At 65.5% G+C, this 27,765-nt stretch overlaps 1 protein-coding gene across 2 annotated transcripts; it reads left to right on the top strand.

Moving 5' to 3' along the window:
• Positions 1-276: 276 nt before the first annotated feature.
• NPR1 (natriuretic peptide receptor 1) lies at positions 277-27,765 on the top strand. 2 transcript variants are annotated; one of them, XM_054010832.1, is made up of 22 exons: positions 277-1,375; positions 8,859-9,058; positions 10,273-10,386; positions 10,617-10,752; positions 11,674-11,765; positions 11,969-12,104; positions 12,680-12,764; positions 13,126-13,246; positions 13,739-13,813; positions 14,087-14,164; positions 18,349-18,453; positions 19,567-19,638; positions 20,090-20,285; positions 20,876-21,031; positions 21,546-21,714; positions 22,133-22,279; positions 22,465-22,588; positions 23,457-23,525; positions 24,246-24,420; positions 26,231-26,329; positions 26,626-26,717; positions 27,017-27,765. In XM_054010832.1, exons 1-22 carry the CDS (start codon positions 418-420, stop codon positions 27,077-27,079), a joined length of 3,462 nt encoding a protein of 1,153 aa, XP_053866807.1. In that variant the 5' UTR covers positions 277-417; the 3' UTR covers positions 27,080-27,765. The 2 variants fall into 2 exon arrangements, with proteins under 2 accessions (XP_053866807.1, XP_053866808.1); XM_054010833.1 differs by having other exon boundaries at positions 286-1,375; positions 20,090-20,249.

Genomic DNA, 27,765 nt, shown 5'->3' with positions numbered 1-27,765 from the left:
TCCCCACCCTGCCCTGGCCCCCCCATCTCATCTCATCCCACCCTGTCCCCGTCTCTGCCCGTTGGGATTTCCCTCCGCCCCCAACTCCCACATCCCCCCCCCCCCCCAGTGGTCAACAAGTTACAGGCAGTGTTGCCAACCCGCCCCCAGACGTCGAACGCCCCCTCTCAGTTCAATTCCTGGGCAAAACCCGAAATACCCTGGCCACGTCCGGCAGCTCTGCTCAGTCCTGGGGGAGACTAGCGGGGGGCCAGCATTCATCTCCTCCCCACCTCACTGGGCTTTGGGAAACCGCCCCCCACACACACACCCCTTCCCTGTCCCCTCCCTCGGGCAGGTGCTCCCTGCCTGCGCTGGGGGGTTCTGGGCAGGAGGGGGTTAAGGAGCTGTGCATGATAACAGCCCTTTTGTCATTGAATGAGGGGAAGGAAAAGGCTGCCTGCCTGGGAGATAATCAGTCACTTTCAGCACCGGGAAGCAAGCGAAGGGAAGCGAAGGGAAGGGAAGGGAGCTCCCAGCGGCTGGAGCCCAGGGCAGTGGGGGGACGGGGCACGGAGGGGCAGCGGGCGCGGGCAGACTCGGAATTCCGGCCATGGTCACGGGGTGGCCCGCCGGGATCTAGGGGGCTGGAGCAGGGGAGCCGGGGGGCTGCACCTCGGGGGGCAGCGATGCGCCAGTGACGCCATGTGGTGGGCGCTGGTGGTGCTGTGCGGGGTCCTGTGCCAGTTGGGCGGGTCGCGGGGCCAAGGGGCCAACCTGACGCTGGCCGTGCTGCTGCCGAAGCAAAACATGACCTACCCGTGGGCCTGGCCCCGCGTGGGCCCTGCCATCTGGCTGGCCATCGACCGGATCAACCGGCAGCCGGACCTACTGCCGGGCCACACGGTGCGCTGGGTGTTCGGGAACAGCGAGGACAAGCACGGCGTCTGCTCCGACCAGGACGCCCCCGTGGCCGCCGTGGACCTCAAGCTGACCGACAACCCCGACGCCTTCATCGGCCCCGGCTGCGTCTACAGCTCGGCGCCCGTGGCCCGCCTGACCAGCCACTGGAAGCTGCCGCTGGTGACGGCCGGGGCCGAGGCCCACGGCTTCGACAACAAGGACATGTTCTCCCTGACCACGCGGGCCGGGCCCAGCCACCGCAAGCTGGGTGAGTACGTTGTGGGGCTCCAGCGCCACTTCAACTGGACCCACCGCGCCATGCTGGTCTACTCGGACGAGAAGATGGACGACCGGCCCTGCTTCTTCGCCATCGAGGGGCTGTACATGCAGCTGCCCACCGTCCACAACATCACCGTGATGGACATCTCCTTCAAGGACCGAGACCAGGCCAACTACACCTCCCTAATCCAGGAGATCAAGCAGAAGGGCAGAAGTAAGTGACCCTCCCACCCCACCTTGGTACGGCTGCTTCCAGGGACCCCCCTGCCCCACGGTGCCACAAGCCCCCTATGCAACATCTCCCTATTGCAGCTCCTCCCTCCCCGCAGCCCTGCCTGCCACTTCAGTGCAACTTTGCCCCCCTGCTCTGCGGCACAACTCCCCCCCCCCCCCCAGTGCAGCCACCCCATGGTTCACCTCCCCCAGCCCAACCCCAGGCTGCCCCAGTGCAGCCTTCCCACCACGGCACCCCCGGCAACACCCCCGCATGGCACTCGTCTTCAACCGAACAATGCAAGGGGCCCCGGTGCCGCCCCACCTCCTTAATGCACCCCCACACACACACGGAAACGCTGCCCCCCTTCTCCCAGCCCCCCACGTGGAACAGATCCAGCCCTTTGGATTCCCAGCGGGTCGAGGGGGGGAAGTTTTCTCCGAGTTGCTTTGTGTTAACTTTGTGGTGTGCTGCCGCTCCAGCCAGCCCAGCGCAGGCTTGGTTTCCCTGGCTCCCTGCACACAGAGTGGGGGAGCTGAGCGGTGTTGGGGGTGGCTCTGAATTGGAAAAGGCAAGGAGTTTGCTGGGATGGGGGTGAGGGGTGAAATGTACACCCTCCCCCGGGCAGTGAGAGAGGGGAGCTTGGACAGGTCATGTCGGGGGCCCCTCCAAGCCCTAGTCTAGAGCCAACGGGAGTCCGGCTGCAGGGAGATGGGGTGCGTTTGGTCTGGCCCTGGTTTGGGGAATTCTGCTTGGGGGTTTGAATCTGGCCCCAGCCGAAGCCACTCGAGGTGCAAGCCACCCGTCAGGTCCCATGTAATCCCCCAACAGTCCAGTCCCCAGTGCTCTGTGCCAGTGGCAGGGGACTGGCTCCCCGTGGGAGATGTAAGGTGGGACAATCCCCTGCCGGAGCCGTTACCCAGCCGCTGCAGAGTGCAGGGCAGCTCGCTAGCTCAGGGCCCAGTGCACACCCCCTGGGCGATCCCGTGGGGCTGGTTTCATTCCAAACGCTTGGTCTCCACGAACGCCCCAGCCTGGCCACCAGAAGGCAGGTGGGCGCTTTGCAGGTGGGCGCCAGCCTGCCGGGGTGCAGCGGGCAGAGCCCAGCCCGGGGCAGGGGCACCTGATGGGGAGACAAGCTCTGAACCCCCCAGCCCAGATGACACTTGTGCACCATGGCTCTCGGCTCTAAGGGCCTGATCCAAACCCTGCTACAGGAGGAGACTATCCATGGACTTGGATCTGGCCCTGACAGCAGGGATCTGGGCCGGGGCCTCGGCTCAAACCTGCACGTTGGGGAGGTGCCCCACAGATGGGCAGTGAAAGTCCGTCCCCCCCCCCCCTCGCCTCCCACCATGTGTCCAGCCCAACCACGGAGCCTTGGGCTTGGGAACGTTTAACTGTCCCGCGGGCTCGGAGACGCACAGCAGTGCTGCAAGCCCGGGCGGGCGTGTGTCTCTGTGTGTGTGTGCGGGTGTGGAGACGGATTGAGTCGCAGGGCACCTGGAAATCCGCTGGCCACGGAAAGACGCAGAACTGGCCCCTTGACAGAGAATCTTCAGCTTTTACATTTAGTGAAAAAATAAAAACAGGCACCGTAGAACCCCGTTTAGCCGAGCCCCCATTATCCGGCGCTCCCTCGGGCAGCTCTCAGCCCCAGTTTGGTTCAGATGCAGAGCTGGATAAACGGGCTTCTACTGGCTGTCACTAAAACCCCGTGTTCCGTGGATACCCGTGTGTACTGCGGCCGGGGAAAGTGAGGGTCAGCACTTCGGTTTACCCGTGGAAAAACATGGCTAGTTTTGTGTTTGTATTGGAGAATGTTGGGTTTTTTTATCACAGGCAACTAGGATCCCTGGTGATTAGGCAGCGTGCGTGGATGTGTGTGTGGTTGTGTACATGCGTGTGCGCATGCAGATGGATGGATTTGTGCGTGTGTTTTGAGGGGCAGCTGGGGCAGGCTGATGGATCGTCTTCCTGCCCAGGGTTTATTGTACCCTCACTGGGTTTCTAACCCACTGAATCCTGGGCACCTGGCACTGAAAAATCGTAGCCCCAACCTGCCCCGTGCTCCCTGACCCCATGGCCCATCCCACAGAGACAGCTCCTGGCCTGGCTGGGACAAAAGGCAAGAGGCCTGGCCCTCTGGAAGTCACAGCTGCTATGGCAACGCCCGGCCTCATCCCATGGCTGCTCCCAGAGGCCTGCCCGGCCCAGGGCTGACCACAGGGCCGTGCTGCGGGGGAGCGCGGAACAGCAATGAGCTGCGTCAGCGCCTGCCCTGGCTTTGTGCCGACGTCATTCAGAGCAGGATCCGGCCCCCGAGGCTGTGAGCTCTGCAGGCCAGGGGCCGTCTCTGCGCTGCGTCTGTACAGCACCTGGCGCAGTGGGGCCCAATCTGGGACCGGGCATCTCCGTGCTCCCCAAACACACCTAATGAGAGCCAGGGGTTAACAGGCGATCGCTCCAGCCCGGGTCAGAGCCAGGCAGGAATTCTTTCGTGTGGGGAGGGGAGTCGCTGCTCGGATAGCAGGCGATGGGGGGGAGGGCTGGGGTAAGCAGAGACACCCCCGGGGGGCAAGGGAGTGGAGTGGAGTGACACCCCCCCAGCCCGTCTGACAGCCGGGCGCTCCAGCGCCATGGTGATGGGCTTCCCGTGGAGACGCTGTGAGAGCTGGGAGGGGGAGCACCCCATGGATGGGCCGGGGGGGGGGCCAGAGCGCCCGGGTGCGTGGTGGGAGCATTCAGCCCAGAGTTCTCCTCCTGCTCCCCCCACGTCAAACTGTGAATCCAAGCAGCGACCCCAGACCTCAGCCCCGGGCCTGCCCGGAAGATGCCCCCACCCCCAGCCTAGGGGGAGTGAATCCCAATCAGCCGCACGGCTTCATCTGCAAACATGGGGGAGCCGGGCCTGCGGCCCAGCCAGCCAGAAACCCTGGGCTCAGGGGCAGCAGGGGTGTCATCCCTCCCTGTGCAGCCTGCTCCATCTAGCCGCTCCCCCGTCTGACCAGGCGTTCCAGGATGCCTCGTGTCCATGGGGGGTCCTGACAGACACGGGGAGCTCAGCTCTGAGCCACGTCTCCCTGTAGGAGGGATGAGCCAGGCTCCGTGCCCACTTGCTGCCCACAGAGAAGGACAGGCCGGATGCCCAGCGGGCCCCACCCTGGCTGGGCAGAGCACACAGGAGCGAGGTGATGTTATTAGTGGAGGTTTTTCTAAGGGTGCCAGTGGATCACGGCCATTCTGTCCCGCGAGTGAGGGACGCGGCTTCCTCCCGGGGGGCGAAGGACTGAGGACGCTGTGGTGGTGCTAATTAATGTCATTAACCCTCCCAGCCCAACCTCGAGTGTCAGCTTTTCCGGGGCTGAGCATCTAACCTCGGGCCCAGATTTACCCAGGAGCCCGGCCCCCAGCTGGCCCCCAGCAGGCCGGATTCTTCTGCAGCTGAATCGTTTTGAGACTCTGGCCCTAGAACTTCCTCAGTCCCCGAAATGCAGCCATGTCTGGGGTGGGCCACGGCCGCCGCGTACAGCCACATGGCAACGCTGCCAGATGTTTTAAGCCAGGAAGTGAAGAGGAATCCTGTAACGGGGAGTCCAGGGATGCAGGGATGCAGGCTGGAATTAGGGGTGATTATCTTGTCTCCAGGAGGAGGGGCACTACCCTGTTTGCAGCTGCAACTTCTTTAGCGTTCCGCTCCCCTGGGTAGGCGTGGCAGTGCCGGATTCGCAGGGGGGCACTTGTGCCGTTTATACAGGGGCGCGGAGCCCACTTACTCCCATCCGCTTCTTTCTCTGCTTCGTTTCCTAACGTGTGGGGGTTTCTGTATGCCTTCCACCGCTCACCCATGTGTCATGGGCCCTGCACTGCAGTCGCTACATGAGGATTTCCCTTTCGTTCAGGTGCCTGGGCTTGTGCCACAGGAGGATGTGAGTTCTATCCCCGCTGGTGCCAAGCAGTTCCAGGTGGCCCTTTAAGGGGTGCCTGGCCCTTTAAGGGGAGATGGGCACAGCCCCACCTGTGACCCACTTAGTTCACACACACACACACACACACACACACACACACACACCCCCGCAGTAGCAAAGTCACATGACTGGCAGGTCAGGTGGCTAAATCAGGCCTCTGGGGTGGAAATAAAACCAGGTGAGCAAGAAGACCCTTGTGGGAGGTCTTGGGGGTTGCTGTTGGACAGAGTCCCAAGGGCTGGCAAAGGGCTGGGTTGTAGGCAGTAGAAGCCAGCAAAGAGAAAATCCTCTAGTGGGAAGAAGCCACAGCAGGGCCGGGGCTTGGCTGGGGAGGAGTTTGGGGGTTTCCTGGGGAACTTTGTGATTTCCCCCAGGCCCCAGGAAGGGCTGTGACCTGAGCCAGGGAAGCCTGTGGTGACATTATTCAGTAGCCCTAGGAGGGGAAACTGAGGCAGTGCCTAGCCTGGAGCCAGAGTGGCTCAGTGGTGCTGCTGCAGTTTGCTCTGAGGGGTGTGGCTCTATGGCAGGAGTAGGAGAGAAACAGTCCATGGTGTGGGGGCTCCCAGGGTGCTGTGGGGCTGGGCGTGGTGTGGTGTGGGGGTCCCTGGGGGCAGGCTGGCTCCCAGGCACTGTGGGGCTGGGCGTGGTGTGGTGTGGGGGGTCCCCGGGGGCAGGCTGGCTCCCAGGCGCTGTGGGGCTGGGCGTGGTGTGGTGTGGGGATCCCCGGGGGCAGGCTGGCTCCCAGGCGCTCTGGGGCTGGCCGTGGTGTGGGGGTCCCTGGGGGCAGGCTGGCTCCCAGGCGCTGTGGGGCTGGGCGTGGTGTGAGGGTCCCCGGGGTCAGGCTGGCTCCCAGGGCACTGCCGAGCTCTGTCTGTCCCTGGTGCCTATTTCACGGTGTTCGTTCTGTGTCTGCCTCGGTTTGTTTTGTCTCGGCTATTTCTGGGGCCTGGCGCGCTCCCTGTCCGGCTTCGCGCTCCCTCCAGGGACCTTCCCCGGAGCCCGTCGCTGCTGGACTGGGCAAGGCATGGCCCCACGAAGCAACTCCTCGGCCAGGGGGTGCGTGGGACGGCCCGGGGCTGCGACAGCGACAGGGCAGGAGGTCTGGACTGCCTCTCCCACCTCTCTGCTTTCCCCCAGCAGTAGGCGGTGTCCTGGTCAGGCACAGGACCCCCTTCCACACCCTGCCCTGGCCGCAGGCCCTCACCCCACCCTGGATGGACCCCCCCAGGGCCTGCCGGACTCTCCCCAGCTCTCCGAGCTGAGCTGGGCCCCTGTCTCCGGCCGGTCTCCTCTCCCAGCCCTGCTAAGGAGCTGGGGCCCGCGGGGCAAGGCTGGGGCCGGGCGCTGGGCAAGCGCCTCAGATAAATCACGGCCTGAAGCCTGGGCTGGAGGGGAGGAGGCGCCAAGTCAGCACAACAGGAAGCCCCTGGGCTGGCGCCCTGGCTGCGGAGGGGCCGAGCGCTGACTCGGCCTGGCCGGGGCTCTGCTGACCGAACGTGCCCCCTGACCCTGGCCACATTGGCTGACACGGCTGGGCCGGCGGCAGGGAAACAACAGGCCGGGTCGCGCGCGGCCGGAAAATAACAGGATGTTCCCGGCCCGCTGAGGCCTAGGAAAGGGTGGGCTCCGACCCCCTCCCTGCTCCCCAGCCCCTGGGCGCTGGGCTTTTTCGCGTCTCCTCCAGGGCGAGATCGCTGGTCGGCTTCCTGGCCCCGTGTCTCGTGCGGCCCCAGCCCGTCAGTGCCGGGCGCTCATTCCGGGATCGTCTCTGGGGCGGCCCCCGGGCTGGCTGTGCTGGGGATGCTCTGGCCTGCCACCTGTGGCTTGTGGCACTGCCGCTCCCGGGCACAGCGGGTGTAAGCAGGGCCGTGGCATTGCATGCCCGTGGGCACAGCAGCCCGCGGCTGGGGTGAGTCAGGCTCCCAGCTCCCGCTGGCCTCCGCCCTGCCCAGAGCGGTGGCTGTCCTGGTGGTGGCTGGGCTGGGCGGGTGCCACCCTGGCTGCTGGCACCAGTGGGGGGTTTTCGGGTGAAGCAGCTGGCGTGGTGCCCCCCCCATGTGCAGCCCATCTCTCCCTGGGCCTGCTATTGCCACAGGGACGAACACCAGCTGTTGCTAAATAGATCTGTCGTTGGGAAGGGCCGGCTGAGCCAACAGGATGGGCTGTCTCTGTTCGCAGCCCTAGAGCTGGGGCCCCACCTCTCCGACCTGACAGCCGGGCAGCCGTGCCCCCCGCCTGGCCCAGGCGAGGGTTGTGCCCGCTGGGGGAGCGGGCAGGGGGCTGCTGCCCACAGCTACAATTTTATAATCTACTTCGTCCTGCCAAGAGTGCAGGGAACTGGACTAGACGAGGTCCCTTCCAGGCCTGCGATTCCATCCTAGGGGGGCCCCCACCCGCCTTTCGAGGCAGGGAAGTGCAGTTTGTTTCACACACTCATTTGTGACCCTCCTAGCCGTTCTGGATGCGCCCCCTTCATGGCGGGGGGAGGCTGGGGCAAGTGCAGGGAAAGGAGCCTGCCCCCAAATCGCAAAATGAGCTGGGGCTAGAACCCAGGAGTCCTGCCTCCCAGCCCTGCCCCTCCCCTGCTCTAACCACTAGACCCCTCTCCCCAGCCAGAGTCAGGGAGAGAACCCAGGAGTCCTGGTTCCCAGTCATTATATAGCATCCCCCCCCTTCCCCTCAACCCTTTTGTGGTGTGTAGCTCTGGGCACCTGGACAGCCAGGCCAAGCCCCCTCCCTCCGGCGCTGGCTGCGTCCTGGGGGCCTGGCACGGCCCTCCCTGGGCCCTTGTGAGGCAGGCTGGAGAACAGCTCGTTAAACTCAGCTCCTCCAGATTTCACAACCTTGGCGTAGTGCGAAGGGCTCCCAGGGGAGGCGGCTCTGGCAGCTCGCGGCGGGGTGGGGGCTTGTTGTCTTTCCAGCTCAGCATAGGAGGAATATGGAGAAAAGTGCAGGCAGAGCCCTGGGGCTTTGGCTTCCTGGCTGTGCCTGCCAAGGGCCTGGACCCCTGCTCCGGGATGGGCTAGCAGGAAGTCCTGGTGGCTCCTGGCTACTCCAGCCCTGGCCTCTTCCACAGGGGGCGGTGTGGGGCACAGGGCAGGAGAAGTGCTAGCCGGGGGGTGGGGTGTGTCTGGTGTGCATGTGCATGAGTGTGTGTGTGTGTGTGTGCGGTCACGCACCAACCCCTGTGCCCCGCCATGCCCCACAGGGCGTCCCCGGCTCTCTGTTGCACCAGCCCGCCCGAGGGACTGCCGGGGCCAGGGCAGTGACCCATCCAGCCTGCCCAGCTCCGGTCCAGCCGCTTCCCCTCTGGCAGCAGAGCAGGGGCAGGAGTGGGGAGCATTAGGGTCAGGGCAGGATCTCGGGGCACGTGGGGGTCCATGCATTGCTCCCTCAGCTCTGACTGCTCCGGAGCTAGAGAATCCGGGTCAGGGTCCCCAGGACAGAGGAGCCCCCGGCGATGCAGGGCACGTGTCCAGGGGCTGGTGCCGCTAACCCCATCCTTGCCCCTTCAGTCGTGTACATTTGCTGCCCCCCGGACACCTTCCGCCAGCTCATGCTGCAGGCCCGGCGCGAGGGGCTCATGCAGGGGGACTTCGCCTTCTTCTACATCGACATCTTCGGGGCCAGCCTGCAGGGCTCCCGCTTCCCCGACCCCCAGAGGCCCTGGAGACGTGGGGACAAGGATGACGCCAACGCCAGGGAGGCCTTTAAGGTGAGGCGTGCCCAGGATGGTGCCCTCCAGCCAGGTAACTGGGGAGGCCAGGTACCAAGTGCAGGGCCTGGCCTGGCTCTGTGTGGAGAGGGCAGCACTGGCAGGGCCTGTTACAGGTCACTGCGCTGGCACCATGGGTTCAAAGAGGGTTGGGTAGTAACTACAGCAAGGGGCTGGGAGTCCGGATGCCTGGGTTCTATTCCGAACTCTGGCCTGGAGTGTGCTTTTCTGCTTAGACCGGTGCGGGGGCGGGGGCTGGGTTCTCTCCCGGCTCTGCGGGGAGTGGGGCCTAATGTTATCAAAGGGAGCCAGGACTCCTGGGTTCTATTCCCACCTCTGCCACCAATTTGCTACGTGACGTTCGGCCGCTCATCACCTCCCAGGCTGCTGAGCTCAGCGGTGGTGGGCACTTGGGGTAGTGCTGGTACCTAGCTCAGGGGGGCTGCCGCGGTGCCTGGGGCGGAACAGCAGGGCAATGGTGCTCTCCCCCTTGCAGCCAGAACATGCCGTGTTTGCACCTGGCACAGGACAGTCACACTGGCACACGTGCTAAGGTGCACCCAGCTTCACTGGTATAAAGGTGCCGCGGGCAGGTTACAGGTTCCTGGGGGAGGGGCACTGGGCTGACAGGCTCAGTTTGCAGCTCTGGAGCCCTGGGTTTGAATCCTGCCAAATGCACTTGTGACATGAGTTTGCTGGGCCTCAGCCCAAATTGCCCCAGCCAGGCCCCTCTGTTGCCCTAGAGACGAGGGGCCGTGGGGGCAGCTAGTGCCCCTCACCCTCCCTGCTTCTGGCCAGCCCCTGCCTGTTTGCTCTTTGCTGTCAGCAAATAACGAGGAGGGAGGAAGGAAGCGAGATAATTTCCCCAGGTCTGAGCACTGCCAGGGAAGGCTATTAATAGCCCGGGGGCGGGACACTGCCCCCAACCTCCCCAGGGAGCCCGGGCCTGGAGGGGCCGAGGGAGCCTGGAAGCAAGATGGGGCGGAGGAAGGGGCCAGACTAGCAGACCTGGAGGCTTCTGCCCACTGGCTAGGGGAGCCGGGCAGTGGCGGGGGGAGTCCCTGGGAGGTGCCAGATCACCAGCCACCCTCCCGCGGGGAGTCCTGGCAGCTGCCCACCCGTGGGGCTGCAAGCGCCATGTGGGAAACCCAGGCCCATCACCTCCCCCAGGCCTCCCGGCTCAGACTCTCTCCCCTCTTCCCCCCTCCCCCCAGGCAGTGATGATCATCACCTGCAAGGAGCCCGAGAACCCCGAGTACCAGCCCTTCCTGGAGCAGCTCAAGCAGGGGGCCCGCACCCACTTCAACTTCACCCTGCAGGATGGTCTGGTAAGGCCCCCCATTCCCCCCGCACCGGCCGCCCCTCCTTGGCCAGAGACAGCAGGGCCGGTCAGCAGCCCAATAAGGAACCGGGGGGGGCACAGAGACTCGCCCGCAGTCTGTGCATGGGTAGCACCCCTCTGTCCTGGGGCAGCATGGGCACCTCAGCTCTTCCCCCCTGCCCCCCACCCAGCCCATGGCACCACCCCAGCGGTTCTGAGCTGGCCCATCCCTTTCAGATGAACTACATCGCGGCGGCCTTCCACGACGGGGTGCTGCTGTACGCCCGGGCCGTGAATGAGACCCTCCAGCAGGGCGGCACCGTCCGGAACGCCAGCGCCATCACCCGCCACATGTGGAACCGCACCTTCTACGGTGAGCGCCCCCCCCCCCCCCCAGCGTACGGACGCTGGAGTCTCCAGTGGCTGCTCCTGGGGCAGAGACCCCTTTGTGCAGCCCGAAGCCCTGGGGAACAGCTGGGGGAGAAGGGAGGCCCTGGGGGGACTTGGCCTGTGATTCCCGGCAGGGCCAGCAGGGGCGCCACTCCCATGGTGCTGGCCACGGAGCCAGGTGCCAGCCGCCTCCCTGCCCTGCCCTGCCCAGCGCTGCCAGACGGATCCTTTCCCCGAGCCGCTCATTCCTTCTCTCCAGAAATTCCAGGGCTGGGATCGTTAGCGGCTCGGGGCGTGAGCTGGGCCGGGAGCCGCTGGGCCGGGCTACTCGGCGGGAGATGGATGGGCTGTGGAGTGATGGAGCCGCTCCCCTCACAGCTCTACGCCCACGCTGGGGACCCCGCCAGAAAGCATCCCGAATGCCCTGGCCGGGCTCCACGTGGCTCCGCTCCCCCTTCTGGTGGGGCCCCTCCGCCATGGGGCTGAGGGGACGCTGGGCTGCCAGAGGGTCCGTCAGACGAGCCCCAGCCCAGGGGCCTGCGCTCTTTGGAGTCAGCCTCCGGCCCCTTTCTAACACAGGAAGTGGGTGAAATTCCCCAGCAGTTCCAGCGGCGTGCAGGTTTCTCCTTTGCTTTTTAGCCAGTACTGTGTGGTGTTGCTGTGCACTGCTGCGCTCCACCCCAGAGGCAGCTGCATCTTGGCACCAGGCGAGGGATCCCTGTATAACCAGCCTCTGCACCCCACCCCAGAGGGGCTGCATCTCAGAGCCATATGGTCCCCCCAATATCCCCTTCTCCACTTGTAGCCTCAAAGCCTGATTTTTCGGGCCCTTCTGCCCTTTGACCCCGGGTGCTGCCCTGTGAGGGAGCTGGTCCTGAGGTCTCTCACCCCCCCTTCCCCGCAGGAGTCACCGGCTTCCTGAAGATTGATGAGAACGGAGACCGGGAGAGCGACTATTCACTGTGGGATATGGACCCCATGTCGGGCACGTTCCAGGTCAGTGGGTCTCGGCCCAGCCTCCCAGCTCTGTCCTCTGCAGCCACCCCCTGAGGCTGGACTGGGACGGCTCTGAGCCAAACCCAGGGCCCTGTTACCTGGGCGTTATAGCTGGCGGGGGGAGGGGGTGATGGCAGCCTGGGACCCTGGGGGGCTCCTGCTGTTGGCCCCCTCCCAGAGCCCCCCTCTCTCGCCCTCTGCAGATAGTCTACAGCTACAATGGCACCACCAAGAAGATGAGCGCGGTGCCCGGGCGTGAAATCCACTGGCCGGGGAAAGGCGTGCCCAGGGACGTCCCGCCCTGCGGCTTCGACAACAACAACCCCCTGTGCCGCAAAGGTGGGGCCAGCATCCCAGACCCCGCTCCCGGGCTTTGCAGAGCAAGTTCTGAGGGTTTCATTCCCTTGCCCAGGCCCATGGTGCTGCTCCAGGCAGTCCTCGCCCCTGGAGCGCCGCCAGCATAAATACCTTCCCGCAGGCAGAATCCAGCCTCCCCCGGCGGGGAAGGGCTGCACTAGGCCGACCACATGAAAACAAGCCCCTCCAGCCAGCCCAGCCGTGCGGCTCCATCCCTCCCCCTTCAGCGGGCTTTGCACCCCATACGGGGGTGTGGGGAGCTGCCCCCTTCCCGTGAGCTCGGCCTGGGCTCCTCACCCGCAAAGCCACGAGGGGGGACAAGTCTCCTTGGTGTTTCTCTGCACCTGGTACCCTGTGCCCCCAGAACAGGCCCAGTGACTGGCCATGCTTCCCCCATCCCACTGTGGGCTTTGCTGCCTAGTGGGTGTTGCCATGGGAACTTCCCTGGCTGAGACCCCCCCCAGCACAGACCAGCACATACAGCCCCTGGGCTGGATTCGAACTCAGGACTCTGAGCCAGTCGCTCCCCACCATCGCCCTCCTGCCTTGTTTTGCAGCCAGTTTAACCACCCTGGAGATCCTCTCCGTCATGGTGAGCCTCATCCTGCTGATTATCACCGTCACCTCCTTCTTCATCTACAGGTGCGGGGAGGGGCCCTGCACCCCCAGGGCTGGGCCGGGGAGGGGGCTGTGTCTGGCTGACCTTGGCCGGGATGCAGGGATGGGGATATGAGGCGGGGGGCTCTACTGCAAATGCGGGGGGGAAGGGCAGGGGAAATGCTCCTGCTTTACGGGCAGATGTGGGGGGAGGCGACAGCAGGGGGTGGAGGTGGGATTGGGCCCGGGAGGGGGGTTGGGCAGCACCTGGCCCAAGGGGGTGGTTGGCCATGGCTCGGGCAGGTGCTACCGCCGTACAGATAACTAGCAGCGTGGGGGGCACTGGGACCGGGCTGGCGCCTGATGCCCTCTCACACATCCCCCCCCCCCCCCCCCCCCGGCACAGGAAGCTGAATCTGGAGAAGGAGCTGGCGGCCGAGCTGTGGCGTGTGCGCTGGGAGGACGTCCAGTCCAGCAGCCTGGAGAAACACCTGCGTAGCACTGGGAGCAAACTGACCCTGTCCCTGGTGAGCCTCCCGGGGCTCGGCGACCTGGCGGAGGAGGGTGGGTGTCTGGCTGGGACCCCGGGCCGAGCAGCCCCCCCAAGGGACCCCCTCTCCAGCCGGCACTGGGCGAAGGCAGCCGGGCCAGGGCCCCTGGTTACAGCTGTAGATCCAGGGAGGTTAATTCAAAGCAAATCCAGTCAGGGAGCCCTGAGCAGGTGCTGAGCCCGGCCAGGCATTGGAGGTGTGGGGGGAGAGGGGGGCTGGGGGCGCCCAGGTCCAGCTGGCTTTGAAGCGGTGATAGGGAGGGGTCCCCCACGGCCTGCTGGGGCCCCCTCCAGCCATTGTCACCCTTCCAAGCCATTGCCCTCCCCCAAAGCCCTGCAGCAGGAGTGGTGGGGGTGAGATTTGGGAGGGAGGGTTCCCCGAGGGCTGCGAGGGGGGGTGCCCCAGAAACCCTGGGCGTGTCGGCGCTGCCCGCGGTCCCCCTTCACACCGGCGCTTGCTTCCGCACAGAGAGGCTCCAACTACGGCTCCCTGCTGACCACGGAGGGGCAGTTCCAGATCTATGCCAAGACGGCCTATTACAAGGTGGGTGCGGGGATCCCGCCTGAGCGCACGGGGGAGCAGCCAGGAGCTGCGGGGAGGGGGTGGGGTCAGTGGGGGGTGCTGTGCGGGGCAGGGCAGGGTCAACAAGGGGAGGGGGTGGGTCAGTAGGGGGAACTGCGCTGCGGGGGCAGGGTGGAGTCAGTAGGGGGCACTTTCCCCTGACCATCAGTGTCCATAGATGTTAAACAGCTGCCCGGGGCGGGGGAGGTACAGGACCTACCCCCCATCTGAGCTCCCCCCAATCTCTTTCTCCAGGGGAACATCGTGGCGGTGAAGCACATCAATCGGAAGAGAATCGAGCTGACGCGGAAGGTGCTGTTTGAGCTGAAACACGTAGGTACCCGGCCAGCGCTCAGGCAGGTGGCTGGGCTGAGGGGCTCGGTGCGGCCGGGTGTTTCTGTTCAGCTCCGCGGGGGCTGCCCGGCTCGCACGGCTGAGGATCCAGGCGGTGCTGGCAAAGGGGCCACGTTACACAACTGCATACGTGCACTATGGGGCCCCCCCGCGGAGCACCCGTGAGCAGGAGGCTGGGCTGGGCTCTCTTGCCTTCCGCCTTCCTCCCCCTGTACAGACCCCAGCTTGGGGGGGACCCGGACTCGGCTCCCGAATTCTCTGGATGGGAGGGGTTGGTGGGACCCCTCCCTGCCCTGGGGCCCAGCTCCCCACTCCGCTACAGCGGCTATTGACTGCCAGAATGTGGTGTGTTGTGTGTGGGGGTGAGGTCTGACCCCCCCCACCCAGCATCCCCATTGCTAACGATGCTCCTGCCTCTCGTTAGTGCCTGGGCCTGTGCGCCTGTGTTCGGAGAGGAGAAAAATACTGACCCCCACCCCCACCCCCCAGCCTCATGCCAAGAGCCTCTTGGCAGCCCCAGGCCTGGGCTGCAGCCACCACGCCCGGAGCGGGGCCTCTGGGCACGAGTCCCACCCCCACCCCGGGGGCCGCGCGGGGGAGGAAGGGGGGAGCGAGAGCCGGGGCGAAGGGCAGTGCGGGAGAGACCTCGCCAGGAGACGCTAGTGCCCCTTGCTCTAGCCCCACCCAGCCTGCCCTGAGCGAGCCGAGCGCCCGGCCTTGCCCTGGCTTCCTCCTGGGAGCCCAGCCCGGAGCCTTCCCTGGCCCTGCACACGCGTGTGCGGATTCACACGTGTACAGAGTCACGCGCACACACTGAATTCCCAGGCTCTAACTGGCCCCTCCCGTTAGACCTGGCAGCCTGCTGCCTCCCGCGGGCGCCCAGTGGGCAGGGCAGGTCTCTGGCGCTTGCGGCTGCCCCCAGGGCACTGGGAGAGCCCCCTCCAGCCTCTCGGCGTGGGTTGATCAGTCCCTAGCGGAGGATCTGGAGCGGGAGGGGTCAGCGCAGTGTCCCTGCAGGGCAGCCACCGCCCCTGGAGAAGGCGAGAGACTGGCGTGTCCTGCCCCCCTGCTCTGGGCCACGCTCCCCTCCGTGTGTCGGGGGCTCTCCCAAGCCGCCCTGCCTCGGAGCCCCCACGGGCCGGGAGAGCTGTTAAGGCCTGGGGCTCCCTTGTACCCCCCTCCTCCGCCACACCCCTTGGCACCGGCCATGCTGGAGGCTTTTAATAGGGGTGGCTGGGCGCAGACAGACCCTGTGGTTCCCCCCAGCTTCCAGGCAGCCATCCCAAGGGAGAGGCCGACTCCCTGTTGTCCTGCCTCTTCCACCCCCATTGACCCCAGGGAGCAGGGGGGTGAAGCTGCTGTAAATGGCTGTGCGAGCAGCAGGGGGCCCAAGGCAAGGCCTTGTGGGGGGCAGCTGGAGCTGGGAGGGGTCTGGGGGCTCGCACTGATGCTTGAGCCGCTTGCATCCAATTATGGAATGGATCCATCTGCCCGGCAGCTGCGAAGCTGTGCTGGGCACCAGGGTGTGGAGCAGCCGCCGCAGACCTGAGGGGGCTAAAGGCAACGTGCCACTTTCACAGGCTGCGGGTCCACGCGTGGGACTCCCTGCTGCAGGACACCTGGTGAGCGGGGACTGAGCCCGCTCAGCTTCCGGCTGCCTGCCGGCTCACCCGGGGAGGTGTGAATCAGCAGGACCGGCCCTCACAGGGACACGGCTCTGTGGGAGGTGTGTCTGCGCCAGTGCAAAGCCCTAGTGTAGACGTGCGGCAGCGCTGTGAGGCCCGTAGCGTCTCTGCACTAGGGGATGGCGTTGGTGCAAAGAGGAGCGAGGGCACGTGGACCCCGCCACTAGCAGCTGCTGCTGGCATCACAAGCACCATCGAGGCCCCAGCGTCAGGACAGATTGACCCGGCGCTGCGAGGTGCGCTGGGCGAGTACCGGGGCGGAGGCAATTCTCAGCTGCTGCCTGAGGCAAAATGCCCCCCCACCTGTCAGCCCAGCAGGGCCTGGCCACTTGGCCCAGCCAGTGGGCAGGAGACAGGGCTGGACAGGCCAAAGGACTGTGCTGGATGGCAGCCACTCCTAGGGCTCCCCCACACCCCAGTAAACTCCTCGGGCGCCTTGGGGCACCAGCAGGAGGCGGCGTCGCACACTTGGGCCCTTTCTGCGCCGTGTGCCGAGGGGAGGGACCCGCTCCCTGGCAGGCAGGCGGGGCTGGCTCCGGGCTCTGCCACGCCAGGCTAATTACTCATTAGCAAGGAAGCAGCAGGGAAGCCACTGTCCTTTCCTTGCTAATTAGAAATCAGCCTGAGCCAAGGGGCAGCACTGGGAGGAGGGGGAGCTTCCTGGATCCCTGGTTGCCATATGGGGCGCTTGCCAGGCCCCACGTGGGGACAGTATCCTCCCCACTTCCCAGGGGGGGAAACTGAGGCACAGGGTGGTTAAGGCCTGACTTTTGCTGGGGGTTGAGGCTGGTTACCAGCACTCCATTTCAGGCGCCTGGAGTCCGGCTCCCCTCCCTCCCCGCACTCAGGCCCATGGGAGCTGCTGGGCGTTACGAAAGCTGGTCCCTGGGCCTGGGCACTGGGTGCTCCTGTTGACATCAGCTGGAGCCGTGGGTGCTTGGCGCCGGTGAGTAGAGAGGTGCCCCTCCCCCACGCAGCCCAGCCTTGGCACCGCAGCTGGGGGCCTGGGGCCGGGCAGGGCAGGGCTGGCAGAGTCTGTAGCCGGATGGGACGTCACTGGCTGGACAAACGCTGCCCGAGTGCAGGGCAAGGCCTGGCCCCTCAGGGCTCCGGCCAGCTCAGGGACCCAGCAGGCCAGGCTAGGAGCTGGGTTAAACGAGCCCTAGGCCTTCTGTGCAGGCCGGTCTCCCACAGCGCAGGCCCCTGCACCGGGCAGGGGCTGCTCGTCCCTCTCAGGCCGGGTGGGGATGCCAGGGACACCGGCCGGGCCTCAGGGCGCTCTGATGATAGAGCCCATCAGCCGCGTGACCCATCTGGCCGCCCCGCCTCGGAAAGGGGGTGAATGGGGCGTGGGGCAGCGCTCTGGCCTGGGGCGGCGACGTGATCACAGCGCTTCCCCCCGGCCTCGGAACCGGGATCTCTGCTGCTTTCTCGGCTGGGCTGCGGGAGGCTGCAGGAGCTCCAGCGACCCCTGTGCGGCCCCAGAGCCATGACCGCAGCTTATGGGCCCTGTTCCCTTTCGGTCCCGGCTCCGGGGGAGACGCCGACCACGGCGACACGGCCGTGGGGCGGGGAGAGCTCCTGGGTTAGAGCCGCCCCAATCCGTGGGACATGCAGCCTGGTGCGGCGCGTGGGGTGAATTCCTGTGGCGCCGAGCCGAGCCGGGAAGTTCCCTCTGCCCCCGTGCATGGAGGGAGGTTTTAGCACATCGGGTCTTTTTAAATGTCTGGGCTGGCCGGAGACCCTCTGTCCCTGCGCCAGCTGTGGGGAAAACATGCAGGGGTTGAGCCAGCGGGAGGGGTGGGGAGGTGACAGGCCAAGAGGAAACTGGCCACATGTTCCACTATCCCCGTGTCCTGTGCACGGGGATTGGTGCACACGCAGGGCCTGGCTTGCAGGGTGCTGCGCTGCATCTCCTGACATCTGGCTGCAGCTGGAGATGCGGGGGGAGAGGGGGGCGTTGCATTGGGTCATTCCTCTGCTTTTGGGACTGGAATTCAGCACACGAAGTTGGGGCTGCTGATCATGGAGTGACCTTCGACCTCCCCGCACTCAGCTCGCCTCGTAAATATCACGTGCTTGGATGCCGGCCAAGCAATTTCCTGCCCACCTGACTGGCCTGATAAATCCTTCATTAGGTTGAGCAAAGGCTTCCTCCGCAGCGTCTGCCTTCATGGCTGTTAAACAGCTGCTGAGCCCCTCCCAGAGGTGGCTGCATCTCAGAGCCAAGGGAGGGGTCCCTTGTAGACATAGTGTGATCCTCCCAACACGGGGACCATCCCGCTTGGGGGGGCCCCCCTCCCATGAGCACTGACGGTGCACAGACAGGCCTGCCCCACATATGCCTTTCAGAGGTGGCTGCATCCCAGTGCTGGGTGAAGCAATGCCTCTGAGTGGCCTGCAAAGCACTCTGGGAGGAAAGACAATATGGACTCCAAGCGGCCTTCCCTTAACCCGGCCTTCTCCATCCCCCTGCAGATCAGGGACGTCCAGAACGAACACCTGACCCGCTTCGTCGGAGCCTGCACGGACCCCCCAAACATCTGCATCCTGACGGAGTACTGCCCACGCGGGAGCCTCCAGGTATCGCTGGGCAGGGGCTATGGGGCGGTGGGGGGTAGTGGATGGGACTGGGAGCTGGGACTCCTGGGTTCTCTCCCGGGCTCTGGGAGGGGAGGGGACTCCAGTGGGTTGGAGCAGGGGGCCTGAGAGCCAGGACTCCTGGATTCTCTTCTCAGCTGAGGTGGCGGGGAGGCTCCGTGTGGCAGCCGGCGAAGGTTTGCCTGGTGCTGGGCAGAGCCTGCTGGAACTGGAAGGCATTGGGGCAGCAGGGGAGGGGCCTGATGCCCAGTGCCCTGCGTGCTGCTGTTCCCAAGTGGGGTCGCCAGGCACCGATCTCCTGGCGACGGGGAGAGGAGAAGGGCTGTGATCCGGCGTCCAGGCTGGACTCGGTGCAAATGTGCAGAGCAGTGGGCAGGCCTGTCTGTGCCCCAGCAGTGCCCATGGGAGGGGGGCCCCAGCGGGACGGTCCCTGCGTTGGGAGGGCACGCTTTGCAGCGGCGATGGCGGGGGCGGGGTCTGAATTAAAAGGAGGGGGCACGGCTGGGCTTCCCCAGGGCCTAGCGAGTGCTGGTGCGGGGGCTGTTTCCAAGCGGGATGATTTATGTGGGGGAGGGCGCTCCCCTCCCACGTTTCCTCTCTCGTGACAGGCCTGGATTCCTGGCCGCGCGCTCCAGCGCAGATGCAGTTCCTCCAATGACCGAGAGAGAGGCCCCTGGGGGTCCCTGCCGGGTACCCCGCTGGCCGCCGGGCTCCCTGTCGGCCAGCCAGGCGCCATGGGGACATGCTCCCTTATTCTCCGGCTCTCTCTGAACACAGAGAGCCGTCAAGTCCCCCACTGCCCTCCGCCCACTCGGCCTGCCGAGCCCCGTCCGTGCCACATGTGCTTTGCACCAGTGCAGCCCCCCCACTCCAGTGCCGGCTGCACATGGCCCTGGTTCAGTCCCGCGCCCACGCCAGGGGTTGGCCCCAGGATAGACCAGCCAAGCCTAGTCCAGTGCCACCCGACCCCCATTACCAGCAGGTCTCACTGGGCTGTCGGGGGGGTTGCAGAAGGATCCAGACCCCTAGTTGTGGGGGAGGAGGGAGAGTAGCTCAGCCCCCACCCCTCTCTGTGCTTGTGCCCGTCCCGTGCAGGACATCCTGGAAAACGAGAGCATCACGCTGGACTGGATGTTCCGGTACTCGCTCACCACTGACATCGTCAAGGTAACGGCCAGCCTCCCGCCTGTGCCCCACACCCAGCCCCTGCAGCACCCAGCCCCTGCAGCTGCCTGCCCCCGCAGCACCCGCCCCCCCCCCCAGTCCCCTGCACCCAGCCCTCTGCCTGTCCCCTGCAGTCCCCGCCCCCCCCCCAGTCTCCTGCACCCAGCCCTCTGCCTGCCCCCTGCAGTCCCCGGCCCCCAGCAGCCCCCAGACCCTCTGCCTCCCCCCACCTGCCTGCCCCTGCAGTGTCCCCTCCAGCTCCCTGCAGTGCCCAATGCCCATACGCAGTCCTTTGCCTTCCCCATGGGGCCTCTGAGCCCAGTTCTGACCCAGGCACCAGCTCTGCAGCCCCCCTGCTGCCCCCTGGCAAGGCCTGGCAGGGGATCTGGCCTTCGCTGAAGAAGGTCCCAGGCTGAGGCTCTGGCACCCCCCACCTCGCTTCTCTGCCCTCCAGGGGATGCTGTTCCTGCACAATGGGGTGATCGTCTCCCATGGCAACCTCAAGTCCTCCAACTGCGTGGTGGACAGCCGCTTCGTGCTCAAGATCACGGACTACGGGCTGGAGAGCTTCCGCCAGGCCCCCGACTCCGATGACTCCCACGCGCTCTTCGCCAGTGAGGGCCGCGGCGCCCCGGGGGCCCCTGGAAACGGTGGGGGGTCCCTCGGGGGTGGACACAGCCCCTGCTCACTCGGCTGGCCACTGGCTGCCCCATCCTTCCCTGCAGGTCCCAGATATGGGCCCCTGACCCCCGCTGGGCCCAGGCACGGCCCCCCATCCTTCCCTGCTGGTCCCAGCCATGGGCCCCTGACCCCCACTGGGCCCAGGCACGGCCCCCCCATCCTTCCCTGCTGGTCCCAGCCATGCCCCCCCGACCCTTACCAGCTATGGGCCCCCAACCCCTGCTGATCCCAGGCAAGCCTCCCCCCCCAGCTGGTCCCAGCCATGCCCCCCTGACCCTCACCAACCATAGGCCCCCAACCCCCAGCTGGTCCCAGCCATGCCTCCCGACCCTCACTAGCCACCCCATCCCGCCCTGCTAGTCCCAGGCCGGGTCAGCTGGGGGGGAAGCCCTAAGGCTCGGATCCAGGCCCTCCAAGCCCCAGCCCAGCTGGAAGGCCCCAGACGGCAGTACCCACAATGCAGCAGGGCAGCCACGCCAACCCTGGTGTCTTCCCTCCTGCCAGCCTGGCCATGCCCCTTCCCCTGCTCCGGCTGACCCTGTCTCCTCGCCCCCCGCAGAGAAGCTGTGGACGGCGCCCGAGCTGCTGCGCATGGAGGTGCCCCTGGCCCGGGGCACCCAGAAAGGCGACGTATACAGCTTTGGGATCATCCTGCAGGAGATAGCCTTGCGCAACGGGGTCTTCTACGTGGAGGGGATGGACCTGAGCCCCAAAGGTGAGAGTGGGGGGGGGGGTGTGAGCCCTGCAGGGGGGCTGGTGCCCCAGAGCAGAGGGAGTGCCCTTTGGGGATCTGGCTGTGTAAATGGGGCGTTCCCCCCTCCCCTGGGGCAGTGTGCTGGGAGAGGAGCCTCTGTGGGGCTGGTGGAGGCCAGGGAGCGGAGTGCCAGCGGGGCAGGTGCTGGCTGGAATCCTGGGCTGAGGGAAGCCGGGCTTGGCCCCCCCCCAGGAGAACCCGTATTTGGGGCAGATGGGGGGGTCCGTTCCCTGGACAGGGTTGAAGGAGGGGGGGGTGGTCAGCCAAGAGCCCCAACCCGCCGGCCAACTGGAAGGCAGCCAGGAGGGGAAAGCGGCAGAGCCAGGCAGAGAACCCAGGAGTCCTGAGTCCCATCCCATGCGCTCAGCACTAGAGCCAAGTGGGGCATTGAGGGGAGGCTGATGCAGGGGGGGCATCTGGGCCTGTGCCTTGCTGCCCATGGGGCCCCTGGCTCACCACCCCACCCCGCCCTCAGAGATCATCGAGCGGGTGAAGAGCGGCAAGCGCCCCTACTTCCGGCCCTCCGTGAACGTGGCCTGCCACATCGAGGAGTTGGGGCAGCTCATGCAGCACTGCTGGGCCGAGGACGTGCTGGAGCGGCCGGACTTCAACCAGATCAAGGTCCTGCTCCGCAAGTTCAACAGGTGAGCGCCCCCGTCCGTGTCCCCCCCCCCCCATCACTCCCAGCCCCCTCATCAGCCCCCCCAAGCCACAGACTCCTCAATCAGACGCTCCCCACTTCCTTCTGGCACAGGCCCCGCTCATGTCGCCAGCCCATGGAGGGACGGGTGGGACCGAGCTGCCCCCCTGCTCACCCCCCCGCCCCTGGAGCCTGCCCCCTGCTGGCTGGTCGTGGGGCCCTGCCCCTGGCCGCTTCCACCCTGGTGATTCCATCGAGTCCCTGTCCTCGGGTGGGAGAGGGAGCGAGTGGGGGGCTGTGCTGGCTGCGTGGCTGGCGTGGGGTGTCCCACCCCCAGCGAGGTCTGGAGGAGAGGGAGCTGCGTGGGTGGGAGAAAGGGACGTTCCCGCGGCCCAGCATCCTCACGGCCCCGTGCGTTGCAGGGAGAACACCAGCAACATCCTGGACAACCTGCTGTCGCGCATGGAGCAGTACGCCAACAACCTGGAGGAGCTGGTGGAGGAGCGGACGCAGGCCTACCTGGAGGAGAAGCGCAAGGCCGAGACCCTGCTCTACCAGATCCTGCCCCAGTGAGTGATGGGCCAGACCCACCCGCCCCAGGCAGGCTCCTTAACCCCCCATACTCCCAAGGGCTCCATTGGCACCCAGGTTCCAGTGCTATGGGGGCCTGCTCCTCCTCCCCCAGCCCCCCAAATACCTGAACATCTAGGCCCCTTCTGCCCCCATCCCTCACCCCGCTCTCCCTGTCCCCCAGCTCTGTGGCCGAGCAGCTGAAGCGCGGGGAGACGGTGCAGGCTGAGGCCTTTGACAACGTCACCATCTACTTCAGTGACATCGTGGGGTTCACAGCCCTGTCGGCAGAGAGCACCCCCATGCAGGTAACTGGGAGTGCGGGATGAGAGCTGCCCCCCCCGTGCAGGTAACCGGGGGGAGCGGGATGAGAGCTGCTCCCCACCCCGTGCAGGTAACCGGGGGGAGCGGGGTGAGAGCTGCTCCCCACCCCGTGCAGGTAACCGGGGGGAGCGGGGTGAGAGTGCCCCCCCGTGCAGGTAACTGGGGGGAGCGGGGTGAGAGCAACCCCCCCCGTGCAGGTAACTGGGGGGAGTGGGGTGAGAGCAGTCGTGTGTCCCCCCCCCCGTGCAGGTAACCAGGGGGAGCGGGGTGAGAGCAGCCCCCCCCCGTGCAGGTAACCGGGGGGAGCGGGGTGAGAGCAGCCCCCCCGTGCAGGTAACCGGGGGGAGCGGGGTGAGAGCAGTCGTCGTCCCCCCCCCCCTGTGCAGGTAACCGGGGGGGCAGGGTGAGAGCCCCCGGGAGTCGCTGGGGGAGGTCTGTGGTGCTCCCCTGGGGTCTCTGTCCCAGCCCCCCGGGCACAGCCGCTGTCTAGCCCCAGGGGTTGGGGAGGGGACTCCTGCCTGCGGTTGCAGTGCTGGGGAGGAGGAAGGCAGCAGGAGAGAAGTGGCGGAGCTTGGAGCTGGCCAGGGCCCCCGTCCCGGGGTTCAAAGCTGGCGGCGCTTGGAGCCCTGGCTCCCACCCCCACCGGCGGGCACAGCCTCTGCTTCGGCAGAGCTGCCAGGCTCCGTTTCCGAGGTGCCCTGCCTGCGTCACTGCTTCAGGGACGACTGCCCCCCCCCCCCCGGGGGCTGGCGCGTAAGGGGGGGAGCGCTCACTGCCCAGGGGTGGGGGATCAGGCCAGGCCGAGCCCCTGCAGCCTCTCACCTCCCCCTCCCCCCGCTGCATGCGTTGCAGGTTGTGACCTTGCTGAACGACCTGTACACCTGCTTCGACGCCATCATCGACAACTTCGACGTCTACAAGGTGAGGGGGGGGCTGCCTGGTGGGGGGGGGCTGCCGGGGGCGGGGAGATCTGGCCGACACCGGCCTCCACTTAGACTGCTGGTTCTGGCACGAACAAGTAGCTGCTCCCCGCCCCGGGACAGCCCCCCGCATGCTGCTGCCCTGGTGGAGACGCCATTGCCCCCAAGTGCCCCCAGTGCCCCAGCTCTGCTCTCCTGGCCCTGGAAATCCTCACTCCGGAGGCAGCTTCTGCAGCTCCATGCCCCCCAGCCGTGCCCCTGCTGCTCTGTGAGAGGAGCTCCCTGGCACTGCCCCGAGCCACACTCGCTGCCAGGCCCTCCGAGGGCCAGTGCCAGGGAGCAGAGGCACTGCCAGGCCTGCCCAGCCAGTCTCCTGTCGCTGGGAGGAAGGGGCAGTTTCCTCCAGACCCTGTCAGCTGGGGCAGCTCATGGCCAGAGGCAAGAGGGCGCGTCAGCCGAGTACAACGCTCCTGGTCTGCTGAGGTTGCCTGGGCACACACGTGCGAGGGTGCACACACACACACGTGCGAGGGTGCACACACACACACGTGCGAGGGTGCACACACACACACTTAAGCTGCCTGGACAGATATGCCCCCCCCCCCCATTGATCCAATGACTCAAGCCTCACAACAAGGCCCAGAGCGAGAGGTGTCCAGGGAGGCGGGGGCAGCGTGTGCAGCCGGTTTGCCCCAGGGCTGTGCTCCCCCCTCCCCTGCAGGTGGAGACGATCGGCGACGCCTACATGGTGGTGTCGGGGCTGCCGGTGCGCAACGGCAAACTGCACGCCTGCGAGGTGGCCCACATGTCCCTGGCCCTGCTCGACGCCGTGCGCACCTTCAAGATCCGCCACCGGCCAGACCAGCAACTCAAGCTGCGCATCGGGATCCACAGTGGTGAGCGGGGGGAGGGGGGGGGGGCGCGGCTGGGAGGGCCTTGAGCACAGCGTGGCCCCAGGCAGTGCCAGGGAATGGGCTGCAGGGAGCCCCTAGGGTAACCCCCCCCCTGCACATACTGGGGTGCACAGAGGGCCAAGGGCGGCAATGGCACTTGGTACCTCTATGGGGCAGAAGCCCCCTCCTGCCCCTCCCCAACCATGCAGCTCTGCAAGACCCTGTCTCGCTCTGACCCTAAATAGGCTGGGCCCTTTGCATGGGACTTGGAGCCAGGACTCCTGGGTTCTATCTCCGCTCTGGGAAGGGAGTGGGGTCTGTGACGGGTTCGGTCACAGAGACTCCCCTCGAGACTGTCACTCGATGAGCTGGGATACCCCTGAGAACAACCCTCCTGCCAGAACAGGTGCCCCTCCACTCCTCTCTTGCTGAGTTAGACACTCCAGTCAGCTCCAGCACAGACCCAGAGGTTGGGCCACGCCCCTCTGCAGTTCACTGAAACCGAGATTCACTCAGCCAAGGGGCTTCTCAGTTAACAGGGACTTTCCCAGTGTTCAGCCTTCCTGGGAGCCTGAACCCCAAATAAATCCATTTTACTCTGTATAAAGCTTATGCAGGGTAAACTCACGAATTGTTCGCCCCACTGATAGAGAGATGCACAGCTGTTTGCTCCCGCAGGTATTAATCACTTACTCTGGGTTTATTAATAAACATAAGTGATTTTATTAAGTATAAAAAGTAGGAGTTACGTGGTTTCAAGTAATAACAGGCAGACCAGAGTAAGTCACCAATCAAAATAAAGCAAAAACACGCAAGTCTAAGCCTAATACATTAAGAAACTGATTACAGGTAAATCTCCCCCTCAGAGCTGTTCCAATCAGCTTCTTTCACAGACTAGACTCCTTCCTAGTCTGGACCCAATCCTTCCCCTGGTACAGTCCTTGTTAGTTCCAGCAGACATCTCAGGTGGTAAGCAGGGATTTTCTCATGACTGGCCGCCCCTTTGTCCTGCTCCACCCTCTTTTATAGCTTTGGCACAAGGCGGGACTCTTTCGTTTCTCTGGGTCCCCACCCCTGCTTCTAAATGGAAAAGAACCAGATTTAAGATGGATTCCAGTATCAGGTGCCATGGTCACATGTCCCTGTAAGACCCCCACTCTCCATTCCCCATGGGCTGGCCCACGCGTCCACAGGAAGGCTTTCAAGTAACTAAGGCCATTTACAACTGATTGTTTCTGGAGCACCCTTAATGGCCTCCACTTCATATGTTTACATCCGTGATACAAGTTCATATCTTATTCTCCCAACTCCAGACAGAGAAATAAGACGTGTAAACAAATAGGATGAGCACACTCAGTAGATTACAAGCTTTCTAATGGCACCATACAAGGGGTACTTAGTGTAAAGCAAATTCCAGTGATGTCATATTCATCAGCATATTTCCATCAAGCATATGGAGTGCAATGTCACAGGGTCTAGTGGTTGCGGGGGGGGGGGGGGGGGGGAGAGACTGAGGGCCAGGACTCCTGGGTTCCATTCCCAGCTTTTGGTAAGGGAATGGGGAATAGAGGTTAGAGGGGGGGGGGAACTGAAGGCCAGGACTCCCGAGTTCCATTCCTAGCTCTACCACCGGCTGGCTGGGGACCTTCCCAGCCGCACCCAGGGAGCCGCTAGCGTGCGAGGCCCTTTGCACTAGCCCAGCACTATCAGTGCAAGGGATGGTTGATTCGAATGTAGGTGATCCGGGCAGGGGAGGGGTCAGCCCTGGGCACAGCCTGCAGTGGGGTGCCCAACACTCTCTCTCCTGTCCCAGGCCCGGTCTGTGCCGGGGTGGTTGGTCTGAAGATGCCCCGTTATTGCCTCTTTGGGGACACGGTGAACACGGCCTCAAGGATGGAGTCCAATGGGGAAGGTAAAGGGGCCAGGCACAGGGCTGAGGTGTGGGGGGCAGAGGGGGGCACTGCGGCGGGAGGGTGGTGCCAGCAAATGGGGGGCAGAGGGGAGCACTGGGTGGGGAGTGGGGAGGGGTGCTGGGCGGCCAGCAGAGTGGAGTGGGTGGCTGGAGCTGGCTGGACGGGGCCAGTCGTCCTCTGCAGGAGCTGAGCCGAGGCCCGGCAGGTGGCCGCAGGGAGCTGGAGGGGGCTGGGTCTCTGCGGGCAGGGGGGCCGTGTCCCTGCACTATCCACAGCCCCCTGTCTGTGGTTCCAGCCCTGAAGATCCACCTGTCATCAGCCACCAAGAGCGTCCTGGAGGAGGTCGGCTGCTTCGAGCTGGAGCTGCGTGGGGATGTGGAGATGAAGGTGATGGAAGCATGGCCTCCCCCTGCCCCCACCAGCCTCATCAGTCCCCCTGCCACTGTCTTCCCCCAGGCACTAGTACCCTCCCCATGGAGTCCTGTTCCTGTGCAGAGCCAGCTGCCCCCTCCCTCGAGCCCGGCCTGGGTTGGGCTGCCCCCGACCCTGCCACATCTCCTAACACTTGTCGGAGCGGACTCTGCCCCTGGCCTGCACCCCGCTCCCAGGCCAGGCTGCCTGGGGCCCTGCATGGGGATGGGGGGAGCACCCCGGGATCCCCCCCTGAGCTTCCTCTCCTCCCGCAGGGCAAGGGCAAGATGCGGACGTACTGGCTGCTGGGTGAGCGCATGAGCAGCATGCGGGGCTGACCGGCCCCCTGCCTACTGAGGGACCAGCATCCACCTGCGTGCCGGACCATCCTGCTTCTCCCCCGGGCATCGGCCCCTCCCACACACGCTGAACGGGGCTGAACGGGGCCCTGCAGGGGGGGCCCCACTGAGCCCAGCAACACCCGCGGGCTGTGTGTGGACCCTGCCCTCCCAGAGGGGTCTCCAAAGACACTTAAAACACCCCCTCCCCCCCCGCCAAGGGTCTCTGCCAACCTGAGTCGGGTGAGGGGGAAGCACGGAATGGTTGGACTGAACCCTGGGAGGGTGATACCCCTGCAGCAGCGTGGCACCCCCAGTCCCACCCACCTCCCAGTGCCCCTACCCTTGGCTCACGAAAAGCCCGGGAGCAGAACCACTGGCCTATCCCCACTCCCAGCCCTGAGCCCCAGGGAGCTGGACTCGGAGCTGCCCCCTTCTCTCCACCCCTGCGAGGCCCTGAGCCACATCCGAGGAGCAGCTCCCACCCCCGCGAGCCCGGAGACTTGTACCCAGGGGGGCCTCATCCCCAGAGCCACAGGTGGGGAGGAGCTGCCCTTTACCGAAGGGTCGGGGGAGCTCTCACAGCTGGGCATTGCCCCTCCCCTGCACACACACAGTCGGGGGGGCTCCCTGTCAGGGCGTCATCAGCAGAGCTCTACTCTTTGTAATAAAGCCTGTGTATCTTG

This window comes from Malaclemys terrapin, chromosome 21 (genome assembly GCF_027887155.1).
Source record: "Malaclemys terrapin pileata isolate rMalTer1 chromosome 21, rMalTer1.hap1, whole genome shotgun sequence".
In the NCBI taxonomy this organism is placed as follows: Eukaryota; Metazoa; Chordata; order Testudines; family Emydidae; genus Malaclemys; species Malaclemys terrapin.
The sequence above is the reverse complement of the archived record's forward strand: the minus strand, read 5'-3'. Positions and strand labels throughout refer to the sequence as shown.